Genomic DNA, 20,330 nt, shown 5'->3' with positions numbered 1-20,330 from the left:
AGAACTGCCGCAAACACCGTCAGTATTGCATGCTGTCCTCTGGACCTCAGACGGCAAAGAAACGACGACTGCTAATAGCTGCACTTGAAGCATTATACTTTCACACGCCGATAAATGAGACTCAGAAGGGAAAGTCTGGTCGCTGTTAATGAGACTCGGGAAGGAGACGGAATAGGTGTGAATCGGGTAAGGCCACGCATCAAAACTCATTGACTGCAGCCCTTGGACACGTATCTGAAGCCTTGTTAAAACTGGAGTGAAGGAAGGATTAATGTGGGCACTCAAATCACCCCTCATAATTGAAGCCTCATTAATCTTATGGTGGGCACTCAAATCACCCCTCACACCTGTCCGAATGATGCTGCCCCTAACTTGTATTAACTTTCAAAACTTCACATTAACACTAGAGAAAAAAAAACTCCTTCCATACAGAAATAGTTAGACAAAGTAAATCCTGTCGGATTAAAGCATTTATTTTACCTTCTTGTAAATAGTATTTCTCCAGTGAGATGGCTAAAGTTTATGACAAGGAATGGTAAATACATAGCACCATTGAAAATTTTAAGTTCTGTATCTACATGAGTAAACTATTCAAACTTGTCAGCTATTAGCAATGTATTTATACAAGCTGCACTTTTATTAAAAAACAGCTTACTAGCTATAATTTTACATGCGCTTTGGTTAACATATTCTATTCAAAATAAAATTTTGTTGCAGAATTTGGCTTCAGCAAAATATTTTTTTAATCGTAAACTGTTAAAAATGAATGTTCTGTAGGCACTTAATTAGCTTGCAAAACACAGCTTCTGTCAAAAAAGCAAACAATACTATGTACATATATGTAAAAAGTGTTATAAATAGGTTTTAAACCATAGATACTATATACATCTTCAAATTAAAACAGTAATGTTTCTTTTATTCCTCTAAAGATGGCATCATACGGATTGTGGTGATCTATGGTAGCTCATTCACGTTTTCTTAGAATGATGTAGATAATTCCACTGCAAAGAGCCAAGGGAAAGGCAATCCATGCCAAGATGTAGGAAAATCCATAGCTCCCATCATAGCGTTCCCCGTGGATGTGCGGGTATTGCACCGTGTATATCGCAGCTCCACTCATTACACAAATGCCTGCAAAACAACAGAGCTTTTGTTTGTAAAGTTATTTTTACCTTTGGATTAAAATGGAGTGACGTCCAAGTGCTCATTAACTTACTCAAACCAAGCAGGACACAAGGTACAGGATACAAGAAATGGCTGGATTTACTTAGAGATTCAGCATGGTAACAGGACCTTAAGCCCACTGGTTCCAGTCATTCACCGACAACACTAGTTCGACGATGTCCCATTTACAGAAGTCAAACCGTGCAAACTCCATATGGACAGCAGCAGAGGTCAGAATCAATCAATTTTGTGCACTTCTATAAGATCACCCCTCACCCAATAGGTATGTGCTCCAAGGATAATAACCCTAGCACTGCTCAACCTTTCCCTGTAGCTCAGACCCATCTACCTGACCTATTCCTCTCATGATTTTGTACACAAGGGTTTCCTCCATATGCACTGATTTATTCCCACATCCCAAAGACATGCTGGCTGGTAGGTTCATTGCACCCCGTGTATGGCTGAGGAGTGGAAAATAAGGAAAATGCGGGAAAAAAGAAATGAGAAATGGTGTAAATAGCTATCTATTTAATAGTCATGTCCCACAACCCGGGCATTTCACAGACACAGCAACCTAATCTTATTTTAACTGCGAGTTTACAATCACATTTAGTCATCTGGTCTCATCCCATCAATGTAAATTGGAGACAGCATGGCTGGGAATAAACAGTGTTATAGACTAAATATGGTAAGAACTCTGCTTTGTAACATAAAATCTATCATATTCCATCAGTTCCATAAAAGAATGCAAGTCCGTCCTAAAGCAAAGCTAAGACCAATAGCATCTAGAGTAAGAACAGAAATATTCCTCGTAAGCAGACATGAACATAAGACTTTAGTCCTTTATTCACAATTCTTTGGCAGATACACTGAGGTTTCTAGCAAAATGCCCACAGGGCAAATCTTGTGAAAATTCAGAAGTCTGAACGGAGACTTGACAATCTCTACTTTAACAAAAATGTACAGCTCAATCTATCGTGATTACTAATCTGCTTAAAAAACGAACTCAGGACCGAGAGTCCGATGTAGACAAGGGTTTGGTTTTGATTAAATTATTATTACAAACCAAAATTGGCTAATTTTACAGGATCACATTCTACACTATCTGTTTAAGAAGGAACTGCAGATGCTGGAAAAATCGAAGATAGACAAAAAATGCTGGAGAAATTCTGAAGGGTCTCGACCTGAAACGTTGTCTAGTCCTTATCTACACTATCTGTTACCTCAAAGATGTTAACTTCACTTTGCAGGTCCTAATGGGTCCACACAGGTACTTTTGAGAGATCTTTAAGTAATTGAGCCTCAGATGACTGAAACCTATTTTGCTTCTGAAAAAAAAATCACAACTCAAAATGTCACATGCATGTTCTCGAGTGATGCTGCCTGGCCCACAGAGTTACGCTAGTACTTTGCATCCTTTTGCTGCTACCAAGTTGAGAATAAAGTACGGCAGAATATTTTATAACCTCAAGTTATGCTTAGATGTTAGTTTGATTATTTTAAATACGAACACCCTTAAATTGATACTTGGAGAGGAAGAAGTGAATTAATAATTCTACCGCTGTTTGTCTCCCGGAATGAAGAAACAAAAAAAAGTTTTTAAAAACGACACATTACGGATAATTTACAGCAGCCAATTATCCTACCGATCCGCATGTATTTGAGATGTTCATAGCAAAAGGATTTGAGTATAGGAGCAGGGAGGTTCTACTGCAGTTGTACAGGGTCTTGGTGAGACCACACCTGGAGTATTGCGTACAGTTTTGGTCTCCAAATCTGAGGAAGGACATTCTTGCCATAGAGGGAGTGCAGAGAAGGTTCACCAGACTGATTCCTGGGATGTCAGGACTGTCTTATGAAGAAAGACTGGATAGACTTGGTTTATACTCTCTAGAATTTAGGAGACTTGAGAGGGGATCTTATAGAAACTTACAAAATTCTCAAGGGGTTGGACAGGCTAGATGCAGGAAGATTGCTCCCGATGTTGGGGAAGTCCAGGACAAGGGGTCACAGCTTAAGGATAAGGGGGAAATCCTTTAAAACTGAGATGAGAAGAACTTTTTTCACACAGAGAGTGGTGAATCTCTGGAACTCTCTGCCACAGAGGGTAGTTGAGGCCAGTTCATTGGCTAGATTTAAACAAATAATTATATGTCAATGAACTATGGTGGAAGTTAGATGTGGCCCTTGTGGCTAAGGAGATCAGAGGGTATGGAGAGAAGGCAGGTACGGGATACTGAGTTGGATGATCAGCCATGATCATATTGAATGGCGGTGCAGGCTCGAAGGGCCGAATGGCCTACTCCTGCACCTAATTTCTATGTTTCTATGTGTTTAAGAACATAACTGGGCTCTGTGTGATTCTACGGACCAATCTTCTTAGTTTACAAACAAAAGGCACAAAGTGCTGGAATAATTCAGCGGGTCAAGCAGCATCTCCAGAGAACATGGATAGGTGGATGATGCTTCAGGTCGGGACCCTTCTTCAAAGTATTCATTTTGCTTTAAAAAAAAATCTTCTTTCTCATATTCATTATGATTTTCATACAATAAATGGAGTTTGTGTCCATAATTTGGTGAAGCGTAAATTTGATCATAAATACCACATGTTTTTATTTGTTAGAATCTTTGTAATATCCACGACCTAGAATCTGTGTCTCATGTTGCCATTATTTTCTTTGATATTCTTGTGGAATTCCTTGGATGTCTTATCATGTTACAAATCATATGTTGTTATCCAAGCCCACTGAATAGATATGAAAACTGAAGCCACAAGCAAGTTGAAGAATGTATTTCCCTGTAAGCCAGAGAGGCAGATGCACAATGGCACTCACAGCATTTTACAAAATCCTCTCGGTTAAAAACATGTATTACCATGTTCAAAAATAATTCAATCAATTGAAATCAGCCACCCGTAGATATCGTCAACAACTCAGGAAAAAAAACCTTTAACAAAAGCAGCCGGCTAAATCTGTATAGAAAAACTCTCCAGAGGGGGGGGGCTTTGCTGTTGCCTTCTAGCTAACAACGATCTATTCTACATTTTCTTTGATCTCCACCCCATTAGATGTCTCGTTCCCACCCATTAAACTTCCTTATCTCTGTATCACCCCTCCCGACTGAAGAAGGGTCTCGACCCAAAACGTCATCCATACCTAGTGTGTAGGACAGTGCTAATATATAGTGTGATCGCTGGTCAGCATGGACTCGATGGGCCGAAAGGCCTGTTTCCGCACTGTACCTCAAAAGTCTAAAGTAAAGTCTAACAAGTCAATCCTGACGATGATCTACTTTGATGTGATTTTACATTCTGCCTCACTAAAAATAATATATGTCAATGAACTATGGTGGAAGTTCTCAACAAAGAATGGCAACAACTTTGTTTACAACAACGTGCGTTCAAACCGGTTCACGGTAGTGAAAGGACAAAGATGAGTCCCCATGCAAACAGGAGGTAGTTTGGGTAGTGTACACCCCAACAGGTTGAATAGTGAATTCTCCAATTTTAGGTGACCGCACACAACCCCACCCTCTTTTCTCCTCTAAACCACCCTTCTCTCTCCCCCCCTCCTTGCCTCCCTTGTACCCCACCTGCACTACTACATGCTTGCTTCTCCTCCCCTTCACACCCCACCACCATTCTGCCCAAAAAACAATTTGACCCAATCAAAAAAGTCAAGAATCAAAAAGTGTTTAATTGTCGTATGTACCGAAATGGAACAACAAAATTCTTACTAGCGGCATAACATGCCTGTAAACATAACTCATAGGTAACATATTAAACAAAAATAATTGATGAGTCTATTCCTGCAATACGTAACGTGAGGATATATGACTGTCCATTGTAGAGCCGGTGAGAATGAGCACTCACTGCATACAATACAAAGATAATCACACATTGTAGGAATCATTCGCCCCACAGTAAACTCAAAATCAATCATCATATGACTGGTGCTATGTGATCTGGAATTAGCATGAAGTATACTTGACAGACAAATGTAATGAGGAATTGCTGCCGATCAGATTCCTGAAGTTTTAAATCCCAGAATAGTACAAGGGCTTTGATAGGACATGACCTGAAAATAGTTTATTTACATTTTTATGTTCCCAGTACAATGCGTATAGATTGTATTTAAATATTATACTCTATATCTGTTGGCATGGATAGGCTTGGCTGCACATTTGGAGCAAGAGGATGGGGTGGGACGGAGAAACATTGTTGATGTCTTCTGAAAAATTCATGCTGTCAAATTTTTGACAATTGACGCATTTGTTGAATATTGCAGACTTAGTTTGCTTAATGGTGAAATGGGAAATATTGCAATGAAATTGAAGTTGTGGGGACCTGTACATGGAGGTATTTCAATATGTCGAGAATGTGCTATGAATAGAATCACCATTAGTTGGCAGGCACGTCGAATTCTTTTTAACCAAGTGTTTTGACCTAGTTTTAGCAGCATGACTATTGGCTAGACTTAAACAAAACAGAAACGCTGGAAGTAGTCGACCAGTGAAGTGAGGTCACATGGGATCCAGGACGAGCTAGCCAGTTGGATTTAAAATTGGCTTGGAGGTAGGAGATAAAGGAAGGTGGCAGAGTGGTGTTTTTAGTCTGGAGGCTTATAACAAGTGGTGTGCCACAGGTTTCACTACTGCCACAATTGTTCGTTGTTTATGTTAATGATTTGGTTGTGAATGTAGGTGGCTTAGGATGGCAAGTTTGCCGATGACTCTAAAGTTTGAGGTGTGGTGGACGATGAGGAACGTTTCTGGATCTAACATTACAATGGGATCCTGATCGAACCAGGCCAATGGGCAGAGGAATGGCAGATGGTGTTTAATTTGGGTTAAATGCGACAGGTTGCATTTTGGTGACTCAAACCAGGGCAGGACATGCACTGTAAATATTAGGGTCCTGGGGAGTGTAGTGGAAGAGAGACCGAGGGGTGTAGGTACATAGTTTCATGAAAGTGGCAACAAGGGTGGATAAGATGGCGAAGGGGTGGTTTGCCATGTTTGCCTTTATTAGTCAGGTCATTGAGTACAGGAATTGGAATGTTATGTTGCCCTAGTCATTGGTGGGACCACACTGTTAGCACTGTGTGTAGCTCTGGGTGGCCAGCTATAGGAAGGATGTCATTAAGCTGGAAAGGTTGCAAAAATGATTTATGAGGAAGTTATTAAGTCTGAAAATTTTGAGCAAGGAGAGGCTAGTTATTTTCCCAAAGGATGCCGAGGGTGACCCAACAGTGGGCCATAAATAAGGTGAATAGCCACAGACTATTTTCTTAATGTATGGGGTCTAAAACTAGAGGGCATAGGTTTAAAGTGTTTATACATAGTCACTCCCATTTCAGGGCACCATAATGTTTGGGACACAGCAATGTCATGTAAATGAAAGTAGTCATGTTTAGTATTTTGTTGCATATCCTTCGCATGCAATGACTGCTTGCTGTCTGCGATTCATGGACATCACCAGTTGCCGGGTGTCTTCTCTGGTGATGCTCTGCCAGGCCTGTATTGCAGCCATCTTTAGCTAATGCTTGTTTTGGGGGCTAGTCCCCTTCAGATTTCTCTTCAACATATAAAAGGCATCCTCAATTGGGTTCAGATCGGGTGATTGACTTGGCCACTCAAAAATTGACCATTTTTTAGCTTTGAAAAACTCCTTTGTTGCTTTAGCAGTACGTTTGGGATAAATGTCTTGCTGTAGAATGAACTGCCGGCCAATGAGTTTTGAGGCATTTGTTTGAACTTGAGCAGATAGGATGTGTCTACACACTTAATAATTCATTATATTACTACCACCAGCAGTTATATCATCAATGAAGATAAGTGAGCCAGTACCTCCAGCAGCCATACATGTCCAGGCCATAACACCCCCACCACCATGTTTCACAGATGAGGTGGTATTGGGCAGTTTCTTCTCTCCTCTATACTTTGTTCTTGCCATCACTCTGATATAAGGTAATCCTCATCCCATCTGTCCACAAGACCTTTTTCCAGAACTGCAGTTGCTCTTTTAAGTACTTCTTGGCAAACTGTAACCTGGCCATCCTATTTTTGCAGCTAACCAGTGGTTTGCATCTTGCAGTGTAGCCTCTGTATTTCTGTTCATGAAGTCTTCTGTGGACAGTGGTCATTGACAAATCCACACCCGACTCATGAAGAGTGTTTCTGATCTGTCAGACAGGTGTTTGGGGATGTTTCTTTATTATAGAGAGAATTGTTCGGTCATCAGCTGTGGAGGTCTTCCTTGGCCTGCCAGTCCCTTTGCGATTAGTGAGCTCATCAGTGCTCTCTTTCTTCTTAATGATGTTCCAAACAGTTGATTTTGGTAAGCCTAAGGTTTGGCTGATGTCTCGAACAGTTTTATTCTTGTTTCTCAGTCTCATAATGGCTTCTTTAACTTTCATTGGCACAACTCTGATCCTCATGTTGATAAACAGCAATAAAAGTTTCCAAAGTTGACAGAAAGACTGGAAGAAAGACTAGGTACTGAGCTCTCTTATACCTGCATTAGGGAGGCAATTAAACACACCTGAGCAATTACAAACACCTGTGCAGCCATGTGTCCCAAACATTATGGTGGCCTGAAATGGGGGGGACTATGTATAAACACAGCTGTAATTTCCACATGATGAAACCAAAATGTGTAAAAATGACCTTTATTAAAATATGACAAAGTGCACCTTAACCACATGTGATTTTTTTTCTATTACAAATCTCAAATTGTGGTGTACAGAGGCAAATAAATAAATGATGGGTCTTTGTCCCAAACATTATGGAGGGCACTGTAGACATTTTTTAAATACAAAGGAAATAACCGCCTTTAATTAAAGCTGTCAAAACCAAATTTTATTCATCTGATAAAGACATCAGTGTTAAATTAGCTTCGTTTTGAATTTGTCATTTTCAGGTGCATTCCCTTTAGTAGAAATCGGTGTGAAAATATACAACGAGAAACTGGGACCATCTCCGACACCTCCCTCGCCTTTCTTGATCTCACAGTGCATCACAGGAAATAGACTATTGACTGGCGTCTATTACAAACCCACCGACTCCCACAACTATCTCAACCACACGTCTTCCCACCTTGCTTCCTGCAAAGACTCTATCCCCTACTCCCAATTCCTCTGTCTATGCCGCATCTGCACCCAAGATGAGGTGTTCCATACTAGGACATGCAAGATGTCCTCATTCTTTAGGGAACAAGGGGTTCGCCTCTCCCATCATAGATGAGGCCCTCGCGCGTCTCCTCAGTACCCCGCAGCTCCGCCCTTGCTCCCCTTCACCGCAACAGAGACAGAGTCCCCCTAGTCCTTACCTTCCACCCCATCAGCCGTCACATACAACACACAATCCTCCGAAATGTCTCCGCCACCTCCAACGTGATGCCACCACTAGCCACATTTTCTCATCTCCACCCCTTTCCGTCTTTGGCAGAGACTGTTCCCTCCACAACTCCCTGGTTAACTCATCCCTTCCCATCCAGACCACCTCCCCCCCCAGGTTCCTTCCCCTGCAACTGCAGAAGATGCAACACCTGCCACTATACCTTCTTCCTCGACTATGTCCAGGAACCCAGTCAGTTCTTTCAGGTTAGGCAGAGGTTCACTTGCACCTCTTCCAACCTCATCTACTGTATCCGTTGTTCAAGGTGTGGATTCTTACATCGGCGAGACCAGACGCAAACTGGGCGATCGTTTCACAGAACAACTTCGCTCAGCCCGTCTGAACCAACCCGATCTCACAGTTGCTGGACACTTTAATTCTCCTTCCCATTCCTACACAGAACTTCCTGTCCTAGGTCTCCTCCATTGTCAGAGTGAGGCTAAACAGAAATCGGAAGAACATCATCTCATATTTTGCTTGGGCAGCTAAGAGTCCAGTGGTACGATTACTGATTTCTCTCACTTCAGCTAGCCCCAACATTCTCTCTCTCTCTCTATACCTCATTCTCTACACCAGCTTCTCATTTTCACCCGACAAACAGCTAACAATGGCCGGTTTCCTTTCTCATCGTTCGTGCATCTTTCATTCATTGTTCTTTCTCTCTCCACATCACCGTCTAGATCTCTCCTTTCCCTAATCCATAACCAGTCTGAAGAAGGGTCTCAACCTGAAGCATCACCCTTCTCTCCAGAGATGCTGCCTGTCCCGCTGAGTTACTCCAGCTTTTTGTATCTATCTTCGGTTTAAACCAGCATCTGTAGTTTCTTCTTACACATCACGAGGAATATTATTACTGCTATCCCATCAGGCACAATCGGTAGAGGGCGTCGTGTTTCTGTGGCAGGCTACCCACGTAGGCATGGAGGGGCCGTGGGCTAGAACTTGCACAGCAATAGGGCGGCACAATGGTAGAGTTGCTGCCTTACAGGACCAAATAACCAGGTTCAATCCTGGCTACAGGTGCTGTCTTTATGGAGTTTGTACGTTCTCCCGTGACTGCATTCGTTTTCCCTGATGCTCCAGTTTCTTCCTGCATCCCAGACGTACAGGTTTGTAGGTTAATTGGCTTTTGTAAATCGTCTCTAGTGAGGAAGGTAGAGCTAGTGTTCAGCGGCGATTACTGGTCATCGATGGCTCAGTGGAAAGAAGGGCCTGTTTCTGTGCTGTATCTCTATAAACACTGAAGCCACACTGCTGTAAAGGGGACCTTCTCCAGCTGCTGAGATACGATTTGAGGCATCATGCATGGAGCTGAAGCCATCCACAGGCTCACTGCACTGCTCCGCTTCTGACTGTTTGCAGTTTCCGGAGTCACATGCACAGTGTTAACTTACCTCCTCAACGTCAGTTCTCGACTGGAGAAGCAGAGGTCCTCACTGCGGCCATTGATGAAAGTAACGAGGCCCCACTGTGTGACCCAACGTTGCGTTTTCAAGGAAGCAGCTGGAAACCAGTATCCTGCTTCTCCAATGCTTGGATGGACATCTTGACACAGAGGTGAATATCCAAAGAGAAGATCAAAATGTTCCAACAGCCCATCGTAAAAATTGGAAGGTCTCACGTGACATCGAAAGAATCCATCCTTAGAGTAGTGGAGTGGAGCCCAAGTTAGTTTTCCATAGCAGATGCCAGAACCATGGTCAGATGAGGTCCATCTCTTCAAGGGTTGTGTCCTTGTCTACACCGTGAACCGTTTCTTCGCCACCTTTTCGAAGGTGTGATGTTCCAGAGCTGATGACTTCACTCCAGCATTCACCGTGCATAGACATGACCACCGCTCCCAAACCCATTATGTGCCACGCAAATGAATCTCTAAGCTCACATAACTGTGTTTGCATACTAGTTAACTAAGCTCGTAGCCACTGAAATATCAGAGTATCAGCTGCAAGTATTCAAAGCGCTGAGCACATTCCCAGCTTACTCCTCCCCCCCCCACCCCCAAGCTCCTGGTGCGATCACCTGTGCAAGACATCTCCTGGCCCTGTAGTGATCGCTCCCTCAGTAAATGCAATGGACGTCAGTGGTCGATAACCTCCGTTTTATTATGAGCCCGACTCGATGCACGAGAAGGTATTTTTCATCTGTTAGCGAATACACAGCGCCCAAGACCCAGGGCCAATCCTGACTGCGGGTGCTGTCTGTACAAAGTTTTTACGATCTCCATGTGACCACATGGGTTTTCTCAGAGATCTTCGATTTTCACCCTTACAGGTAATCGGCTTGGTACAAATATAAATGGTGTCCCTAGTGTGTGTGTGTAGGATAATGTTAACATGCGGGGAACGCTGGTCGGTGCGGACTTGGTGGGCCGAAGGGCCTGTTTTCTCACTGTATCTCCAAACTAAAAACAATATTTAGCCAAGTGGAGGGAAACAGGGATAATGCATTTGGAATGCTGGGTGAACAAATTGTGTACATTAATCTTCATAATATACAGCCCATAAAAACTACTCCAGCCACCATGCTCGTTATTTAATGCAATGGGAAAACCGTCTCCTTCCTGCAATGAAATTGCTGCTTGATTTATCCATGGGCACAGTGGAAATACAAATACTAATTATTGAGGCTTACCTGCCAGCAGCTGAAAGACTCCAGTGATGTAAAAGCGACCTCCTTTCTGAAGTGCAAATAGCTGGCAGAAAAACAGAATCACCGACAGGAAGCAGAAGATGATGGACAAGATCATCATCGCCTGAACAGCTTGCAGCCATTCTGTAAATACAAGCCAAGAGGAGAAGTGTTAGCATGTAATGAATGAGCAGTGCAGCATTCCTGGTAGCTTCACAACTCTACAAAGTAGAAACAAAATCAAAGAAGGTGGATAAATATCTATAAAAAAGACACTAGCTGCTGGAGTTACGCCCCGTCCTACTTAGGAAACCTGAACGGAAACCTCTGGAGACTTTGAGCCCCACCCAAGGTTTCCAGGCAGTTCCCGGAAGTTTTTGTCAGTCTCCCTACCTACTTCCACTACCTGCAACCTCCGGCAACCACCTGCAACCTCTGCGAACCGCACAGAAACCTTGGGTGGGCGCAAAGTCTCCAGAGGTTTCCACTCAGGTATCCTAAGTGGGACAGGGGCATTACTCAGCGGGTCAGGCAGCATCGCAGGAGAACATGGATAGACAGGAATGTGGAGTCATGTTCATGATATCCATGTTCTCTGGAGATGCTGCCTGACCCGCTGAGTTGGTTCAACATCTTGTGGCTTTCGCTGTAAACCAGCATCTGTGATTCCTCGTTTCTGTGTCGTCGGCTGCGGTAATGCACTATTCAAGAGTTTGGGAAAATTGAAACTTAACTTTCCAATCGGGGACATGCCAGTCAGTCCCATGTGCCTGTTCCACTATTCAGCAAGATCACCGCAGATTTGATTGTTACATGAACTCCACATTCCTACCCCCACTACCATAACATTCCACTGACTCTGTCAAAAAAACGTATCTAACTCTACCTAAAAGTAATGTACATCTCTGCTTCCACTGTCTTCTGGAAAAAAAAAAAACTAACATACTATGTCCACATCAGTAGTATTGGGGTGCCAGATCACAAAATAAACTTATCTCCCTACCCCCATTATCTCTATTTCCCTTGGGATTCAAAGTTTGTGCTCTGTATATTGTGGATGAAGACTAGGGATTAGTTTATGGAAACTGTTGCTAGCTACCTACCTGGAGTCATAGTGGGGAAACAGCCCAACTTGCCCACACCAAACCACATGCCCCATCCACACTAGTCCCAACTGTCTGCATTTGCCCATACCCCTCTAAACCTGTCCTATCCGTGTACCTGTCTAAACAGTGCAATAGCAGCTGCCTCAACTATCTCCTCCCGCAGCTCGTTCCATACACTCATCACCATCTGTGTAAATAAGTTACCCTTCAGATTCCTATTAAATCTGTCCCCTCTCACCTTAATCCTATGTCCTCTGTTTCTCGAATGCCCTACTCTGGGCTAGTGACTCTGTGCATCTATCAAATCTATTCCTTTAATCTATGCCTCATTTCTTTTTTCAGCAATTTTCTCGATACTCTGATACTAGTTAAAAAGGATTAAGATGTCATCTCTGCATAGTTGTTGGGTTGTGCTTTAGCCCAAGTTTGTTGACTGATATGGCAGAATTTAGATACGTATGGCTAAATGATGTCACTGTCAGAAACAAACAGATATATTTAGCCAACCGTTTGGCATCTTGTGTTTATCATTTGAGTTACAGAAATGCGAAGACATTATTTTTTATTATTTTTTTTAAAGTCAGCACAAAGTATCGATTGAATTTTGTTGGTTTAATTAAGATAAGAGGGTGACCAAATAATATGGACTTTATTCTGTTATTTGTTAAACCACTAATTGAACTTGCGTTAAACAGATAACATGGAGACAGGCTCTTCAGCCCACCGAGTCCATGCTGATCACCGATTCACTCCAGGTCTGTTATCCCACTTTCTCATCCACTCCCTACACACCATGGGCAATTTACAGAGGGTTAATTAATGAACCTACATAACATACTTCACTGGCATTTTTGCAACCGTGGCTCAAAAAGGTGACCAGTGAATTGCAAATTAAAGCTTTGGATTCAGAGTCTATTGCCAGCAATCATAGTTCCCTGAGACGGGCAATGTGTTCTAAATACCAAATGTTACAGATACAGGGAGGTGTGCTTTGTAGGATGTAAAAAAAATTGCAGAATATTGGAAACATTTAGGTTTGCTTTAATTTGGAAGAGAAGGGTCATTTTCCAGAAATCTCCAAAAACATCCGAGTTGTTTCCCTCCCATAGCTTTTTTCCACATTCTGAAATCCCCTTGTTCGTGTGAACAATTGCTATTCCAAAGCCGTTGCAAAAACACCTCTGCTTTAAAGGTCACATGTCCACCTCCTACAGTGGCAGCCATCCCACCTCCCACCCGTTCTGCAGAATGGTATGCAAAAGCTTCTAGCATTCAAATGAGAAGCAGCTCAGCACGCTTCGTAACAAACTATAAACCAAAAACAGCAGGGATAATTATTGACGCAAAGCTGATGACAAGAGCAAACTAGCTGCCATACTAGAAAACTTCTGAGTATTGAAATATCACGACATTATTTCTTCACACTTAGAAAGAAAATTAAAGCAAATCTTAACCCCTCTGTAGTTTGGGCTATTTTAACCAGTACCTATTCTTGAACAAATTATCAAGAAAAGGCTACTTTTTAAAAAAAAATGATTTAAGTTGTGCCAGAATTTAGTATTATTATTCGAGTAAATGGATTTAGCAACTGAAAACAAAACTGATGATTCCCATTTTAGTTAGCTCAAGTTATTTTTTCCAATAAAATGGACTAGATCACTCTAGAAGTATATTTCTGTGAGTACATTATGATGAACTGCATCCATGCAGTGGTTTAGAATCCTTCAGTTTGCTTCAGTCAAAGAGGAAGACCTTTGGATGTTATGAAATTACTATCTTAATCATATGATTTTCTTTTCAACCTGCTTTATTTTAAATTGCAATGTTCACAGCAAACTCGAAGCACAGTAAGATTCCACATTTCACTACCAGGATATTTTTGGAAATAAAACCGATCATGACTGTTTTGCCCGATAATAATTCTTGAGTTTCATATGTGGATAGTGTTGACCTGTAACATATCCGATATGCACAATTATTGAACACAACTAACAGGTATTTTCTTTACAACTTAAAAGCAAATTGATGAACTGGTTTGATATTGGGGGATTTCCTGTTCCAAATGTGATTGCATTAAAAAAATGTGACCATAATCTGTAGAAATGGGATAGAGAACATAACGGCTCTAAAATGACTATTTTGTGTCTTCTGCCAAATGGAATTAAACAAAGAGATTTGAATTTATTGCTACTGAAATATTTGTGAAGTGCAGTCATTGTTGGTCAGCACAGTGGCACAGCGTGTACAGCTGTTGTCTCATAGCTTAAGAGACACGGGTTCGATCCAAACCTCAGGGGCTGTCTGTGTGGAGTTTGCATGTTATCCATGTGACACCACGTGAGTTTCCTCCCACATCCCAAAGATGTGCAGGTTTGTAAGTTAATTAACCTCTGTAAATTTCCCCCTAGTTTGTAGAAATGGGATAACAGAGTTAGTGTGAACTGGTGATCTATTGTCAGCATGGATTCAGTGGGCTGAAGGGCATGTTTCCATGCTGTATCCCTAAACTAAATAGACAATTTGCTCTTGCTGAGAACGCATACGAGAAAGAATCACCAAAATGGGAAACTTTCTTGTAAGTAATGGCAAACTCATCAGGGGGAGGTATGCCAGGCTTAAGTTTCAAAGAATCTATACTATCACAAGCAAAAGGATTATATTCATCATTGAATTGTTTCAATACATAGACAAAAAGTGCTGGAGTAACTCAGCAGGTCAGGCAGCTTCTCCAGAGAAAAAGGATAGGTGATGTCTGGAATGAAGACTGATGAAGGGTCCCAACCCAAAACATCGCCCATCCTTTTTCTCCATAGATGCTGCCTGACCCGCTGAGTTACTCCAGCACTTGTGTCTACCTTTGGCATAAACCAGCTGCTGCAGTTCTTTTTTTCTAAATTGGAAGCTTTAAAAAAAAAAAAAATGTTTGCAATATCCAATACCAATGTTTTGTTAGAGTTAAAAAAAAATGATTCATACAAATGTCTTACTACTTATCAAGTCCGTTTGAATAAAAAGTAATGAATAAAAATGGCTGGAATTAAATTAATTGAAGATTTGCTTAGCAGTTAAATTCTAGTGGCCCAGAAGCATCATGTCATATTTGCCAATGGCAATAGGAGGGAGAATAAAACTGTTACACAGAAAAAAAAATGTAATTGGAACTGAGTGGATTTGAATGAATGGGAGAATTTTGCCTACGTTGCGCTATTGCTGGCTAATCCAGGCCCAGCCCACTTGCTGCAAAGCGCTGACTCTGCAGGGCCAGGCGATGCCAAGATTCACACATGGGACCATTGCGTTGCAGTCTCGCAGCGCGGCCACTAGGCGCTTGTAGACCTAACATGGACCGCACCCACATCAACCTTCCACCTTAAACATGGTCCAAGCGAGCTGCTAACTCAAAGATGAGTTTCTGCAGCCTTCTCGTTAAAAAAATAATCAAATTAGCAAACGTTAAACACAAAAACTCTCCCCGAGTGATAACCGTTTGCAAGACTTGCATTTGCAGACTCTGAAGTTTATATCAGAGGTGAAAAGGGAGCGGAGGACAAGGCACTCACCGTTCGTAGTATATTGCTGGCAGTTCCAGGAATCGACCCATGTACAATTCTGCCAGATATCCAAACTATTGGATTCGCCGTAATACCACCAGGACTGTAGAGAAAACAAAAACAAAAATCGCACTACATCAAACACGACTTCTGCAGACGAAATTCCAGTCAATTCAACGGGATATTTTATGGTTTATAGGCATTTGATTTTGAACAGCCTGAAATCAACATCTGGATATCGTTAATTCGAAATGCATTTTGTTTCGTGACCAACGAAACCTTTTAAACTAAATGGGCACCACATTAATTTAAAACCATGCAACACGGGATCCGCTAGAATAATCCCTCTTAGCATTTTTGAGCAACTTCTAGATTATTTTTTTAAACGAATAAAAATCTACCTATTTATCTATAACGGAAAACTTCCAACCACTTATAAATTAAACACATCCCGAGATCGAATAATCATTAAATCTGATCCTGTGTATTAGTTTTCACAAACTGTAAAAAATAATTCGAATTGATAACCTTGCTGAGACCATTGAGTGCACGTTTGCAACGTCTATCTCTCAGTCTAAAGGCAGAGGAATGGTTGTTTGTACTTACATTGACAATGGTAGAAATGAGCAGCAAAACCAGGACGCTCAGATGAAGCACAATGATGCCCGCCAACAAGACGATCATTTTGACGACTTTTCAAGTTGGAGACTATTAAAAAAAAAAGAAGAGGGAGCCGAGAAGAGAAAAGAAAAGGAGGTGAGTTGCCTACGAACTACAAGCAAAGAGCTCCGACAATGTCTGGCACTCTAGCCCGCCTTGCTGCAGAGATCTTATTAAAACTAGGGCGTGTCAGGAAGGCAGGACAGCGAGTCCCCGATAGAGGACGCCCCTGAGCATCGCGGGCACCGTTAGATTGTGAGTAAAAACACATTCGCTTACACAGTTTAATCTTCACAGTAACAAATAAATGTTCACTGCGATGAAAGTTTGCTTCGCTTCACAGTTACCGTATCCTCAACTAGGAATAGAAGAAATCCAGAACACAATTTTCCAGGACAACAGAAGTAAAACATATTTTAAATTGCATTAAAATGCTACATATGTCCCCCTTGAATTGAAGTATTTAATAATTCAGAATATATTCCTCTAAATGCAAAACCGTCCAGTTAATTTCCAAACAAGCAGCGTTTTGAACACTAAAGATCAACTTTGTCCCTTGTCTATAATTTGGTCCCTGAAATTACAATTTCCATTTTTAAATCATTGGAACCGTGTTTCATTCATTTAAATAACATACCAAATTGAACCAGCGGTTAGATTACACCAGCCCGCCAAATAATTAACTGGTGATGGCTCTCAGTCATTGCTTTCGGATTTAGAATGGATGAAGCAGGAAAATAACCCGTTGGGAAAGGGATCGCGGCAGCGCCAGTTTCAGGGGCTGTGTTTTTATTAGCCCCAACCCCAGCCCGCTCCTCACAAAGGCGCCTTTCAGCCAGAGAGCCGAGTCAATGTCTGCCACTCGCCACAGAGTGAAATTAGCAAGCGCGGGTGATCACAACCAACTCCCTATGACAGGAACAGTCCCCTTCCAGCTACAACCCCCCCGGCTCACAAACTCCAAATGCGTCTTCCAATTAATAATCGGTACACAGCGTGAAACCAGCAAAACATTCCGTTAAATAAACAAGCAGCAACATGTGGCAAACTTCCCCCAAAAACAACATCTGGGAAACCGTTTCTCATATTCCACTTGTAGCGCGACTCGGTGACGTCCTTGATAAATGGTTGCAGAAACCGATGGAGGAGAATGTTAATAAATCAACAAATTAATAAAATGGTGCAGGGAGATGAGATAACTCAGTGTCCGGCACTGGTCACCGTCGCTTCCTCTGCACCAGCGCTATTACAGCGCGGCTGGCTAGAATTACAACGCCGCCGCTGCGCTCACAACAACTTTCTTGGCTTTTCTCAAAAGTAAAGAAATTAAACAACACGTTTATTTCATATAAAAAAAAGAAAAACAAAAAATGGGCGCGACAAACCACGAGCGTTTAAGACCATATTTTCCATATTAGCAGCATTATGTCAAACTCACGTTCCAACATTTGCCAGACGCATAAACAAAACTCATTTAGGCGAAACCCTTCAGATCTTTTTGAGCAAAATAAAGATAGATTCGACTTACTATGTGCAGATTCTGGACAATCGAGTCGTGTGTGAGCGAGAGAGAGAGAGACAGACAGAGAGACCTCAACGTTAACAGCAAAGTCCCGTCAAAGAAACTTGAAGCTTAAAAAGTGGCCCCTTTAGTAGTAGCAACGCCCTGGTTACGCGCGGCGCCTGGGGTGTGTCTGCAGTCAGTTTCCAATCGCCCGCAGCGTGCGGGGGTCAGCAGTCATCGGCGGCGCTGCTGTGAAACCAGAGGGATGGCAGGCTACAGGACCAACACACTCACACTTACTCACACACACATACTCACACACACACACACACTCACACACACACACTCATACACTCACACACACACACTCATACACTCACACTCACTCACACACTCATACACACACACACACACACTCACACTCACACACACACACACACACACACACACACACACACAGTCACACACACACTCACACACACTCACACATACACATACACATACACACACACACACACTCACATACACACACTCACACACACACACACAAATTGCAGCCAGGAGATGCCAAGCCTCGCTGCTGCCAATTCCAACGGGCGCTGCATGAAGCGGGCAGCTCCCCGTTCTGAGTCAGACCCACTGTGTACACTGAAGGCAGACACAAAAATGCTGGAGCAACATAGCGGCTCAGGGAGCAACTCTGGAGAGAAGGAATAGGCGACGTTTCAGTCTGAAGGGCCTCACCCATTCCTTCTTTCCAGAGATGCTGCCTGACCCGCTGAGTGACTCCAGCTTTTAGCGTCTATCTTCGATGTAAACCAGCACCTGCAGTTCCTTCCTGTACAGTACTGTCACTGCCGTTTTAAAATGTTGCTGCATTTGGGAAAACCGCCTTGAGACCGGCCCCACACTCACGTATTATCAAATGTTGCACCTTTATCGTGAGCCTAATTGACTCCGATTATTTTTTATCTGCTTCAGAATAAAGCGTAGACGATTATCAGTGAATGCAGTAAAATTGTGTGTGTTTCATTGGGAAAAGTAAAGGGGCTGTGACGGGAGGATCCCAGATCTCCACAAGTTCCCCGCCCCGCTCACACTAGTGCATTCGGCTGTGATGCATCAGGGTGCTGTCCAGGAATGCCAGTGACTCAGTTCCCCTGGACACTGCCCTGACTTTTTTTTAGTGTCTGCAATGTTTATAGATACAAAGGGAAACAACACGGCAGAGGCAGCAAGGGAAATCCTGCGGATTACTCAACTGAAGGAAGCGCACTAATGTCAGTGGGAACTCCCTTTCGCCGAGACAGAAGGGAGTTGGTTGCAGTCCTTAACATTACTTCGACCGTTCCTTTTTCCGTCCTGTTCGGTTGAACCTCGCACCTTCATAGTTGAATGCAGCTCCCCCCCCCCCTCCCCCCCTCCCCCCCCCTTCCCCCCCCCCCCCCCCCCCCCCCCCTCCCCCCCCCTCCCCCCCCCCCTCCCCCCCCTCTCCCCCCCCCCCCCTCCCTCCCCCTCCTCCATTCTCTCCTCCATGTGCCCGATTTGGAAGTTAAATAACACCACTTCCCCACCTTTCCCCCCTCTGTTTGGAAGGTAAATAACTATCATTTCCCCCCTCTCCCCTTCCCCTGTGCCCCAGCTGGATGTGTACCCATTTCCCTCTTTCCATTGGAGCAGAGTTGACCCATCGAGCCTGCTCCACCTAGATGCCTGATCTATTTTCCCTCTCAACCCCAATTCTCCTGCCTTCTCTCTGTAACCTTTGACACCCTCACTAATCAAGAACCTATTTAAAAATACCCATTGATTTGGCCTCCATCACAGTCTTGTGGCAATGAATTCCACAGATTCACCACCCTCTGGCTAAAGGAATCCCTCCACCTATATTCCTTTCTCTGGCATCATATTTCACACCTCTGCTCTCCTTAACGCAAGCGTTTTGGCTTTTCACCTCTGGCCTTTGACCACGATCTGCTAATCAAACCATCCATCACCTGTATCTACCTATTACTTGCCAGGCTTTGTCCTGCCTTCAACTCTCTTCCAGCTTTCCTCCGCCTAGTCCCCCAGTACAATCAGTTCTTAAGACTCCCAGAAACATCGCCTATCCATGTTCTTCAGAGATGCTGCCTAACCTGCTGAGTTACTCCAGTACTTTGTATATTTTTTGCATAATTGGTTGAGCCTATTTTGGGACCTGTGGCTCTGATAAATTGTAGAAAATTGTCACTGTTCACACACATGCTCCAGAGATGAGTGAACCAAGAGCAAACACCAGCTCAATGTTCATTCACCAGAAGGAATTGTGGACATCGTCAT

The 20,330-nt window shown here is 42.9% G+C and overlaps 1 protein-coding gene across 1 annotated transcript; it reads right to left on the bottom strand.

Annotated features, from left to right (window-relative positions):
- Positions 1 to 435: 435 nt before the first annotated feature.
- pmp22b (peripheral myelin protein 22b) lies at positions 436 to 18,192 on the bottom strand. Its single transcript, XM_055653660.1, has 5 exons — positions 18,033 to 18,192; positions 16,451 to 16,552; positions 15,854 to 15,947; positions 11,191 to 11,331; positions 436 to 1,131 (listed from the first exon to the last, which is right to left on the bottom strand). The coding sequence occupies exons 2-5, from the start codon at positions 16,526 to 16,528 to the stop codon at positions 965 to 967; spliced, it is 480 nt and encodes a 159-aa protein (XP_055509635.1). The 5' UTR covers positions 16,529 to 16,552; positions 18,033 to 18,192; the 3' UTR covers positions 436 to 964.
- Between the last annotated feature and the right edge of the window lie 2,138 nt (positions 18,193 to 20,330).

The sequence above is a fragment of the Leucoraja erinacea genome, chromosome 23, assembly GCF_028641065.1.
Source record: "Leucoraja erinacea ecotype New England chromosome 23, Leri_hhj_1, whole genome shotgun sequence".
Lineage (NCBI taxonomy): Eukaryota > Metazoa > Chordata > Chondrichthyes > Rajiformes > Rajidae > Leucoraja > Leucoraja erinaceus.
This window is presented reverse-complemented; position numbering and strand designations above follow the sequence as displayed.

What these genes read in the sequence shown, in the direction of transcription:
- pmp22b (XM_055653660.1), bottom strand. Translation starts at nt 16,528, where the DNA reads ATGATCGTCTTGTTGGCGGGCATCATTGTGCTTCATCTGAGCGTCCTG. An exon ending in TCATTTCTACCATTGTCAAT is followed by an intron (nt 15,948 to 16,450) that starts GTAAGTACAAAC and finishes TTTTCTCTACAG; the next exon opens with TCCTGGTGGTATTACGGCGA. An exon ending in CCAGCAATATACTACGAACG is followed by an intron (nt 11,332 to 15,853) that starts GTGAGTGCCTTG and finishes TTGTATTTACAG; the next exon opens with AATGGCTGCAAGCTGTTCAG.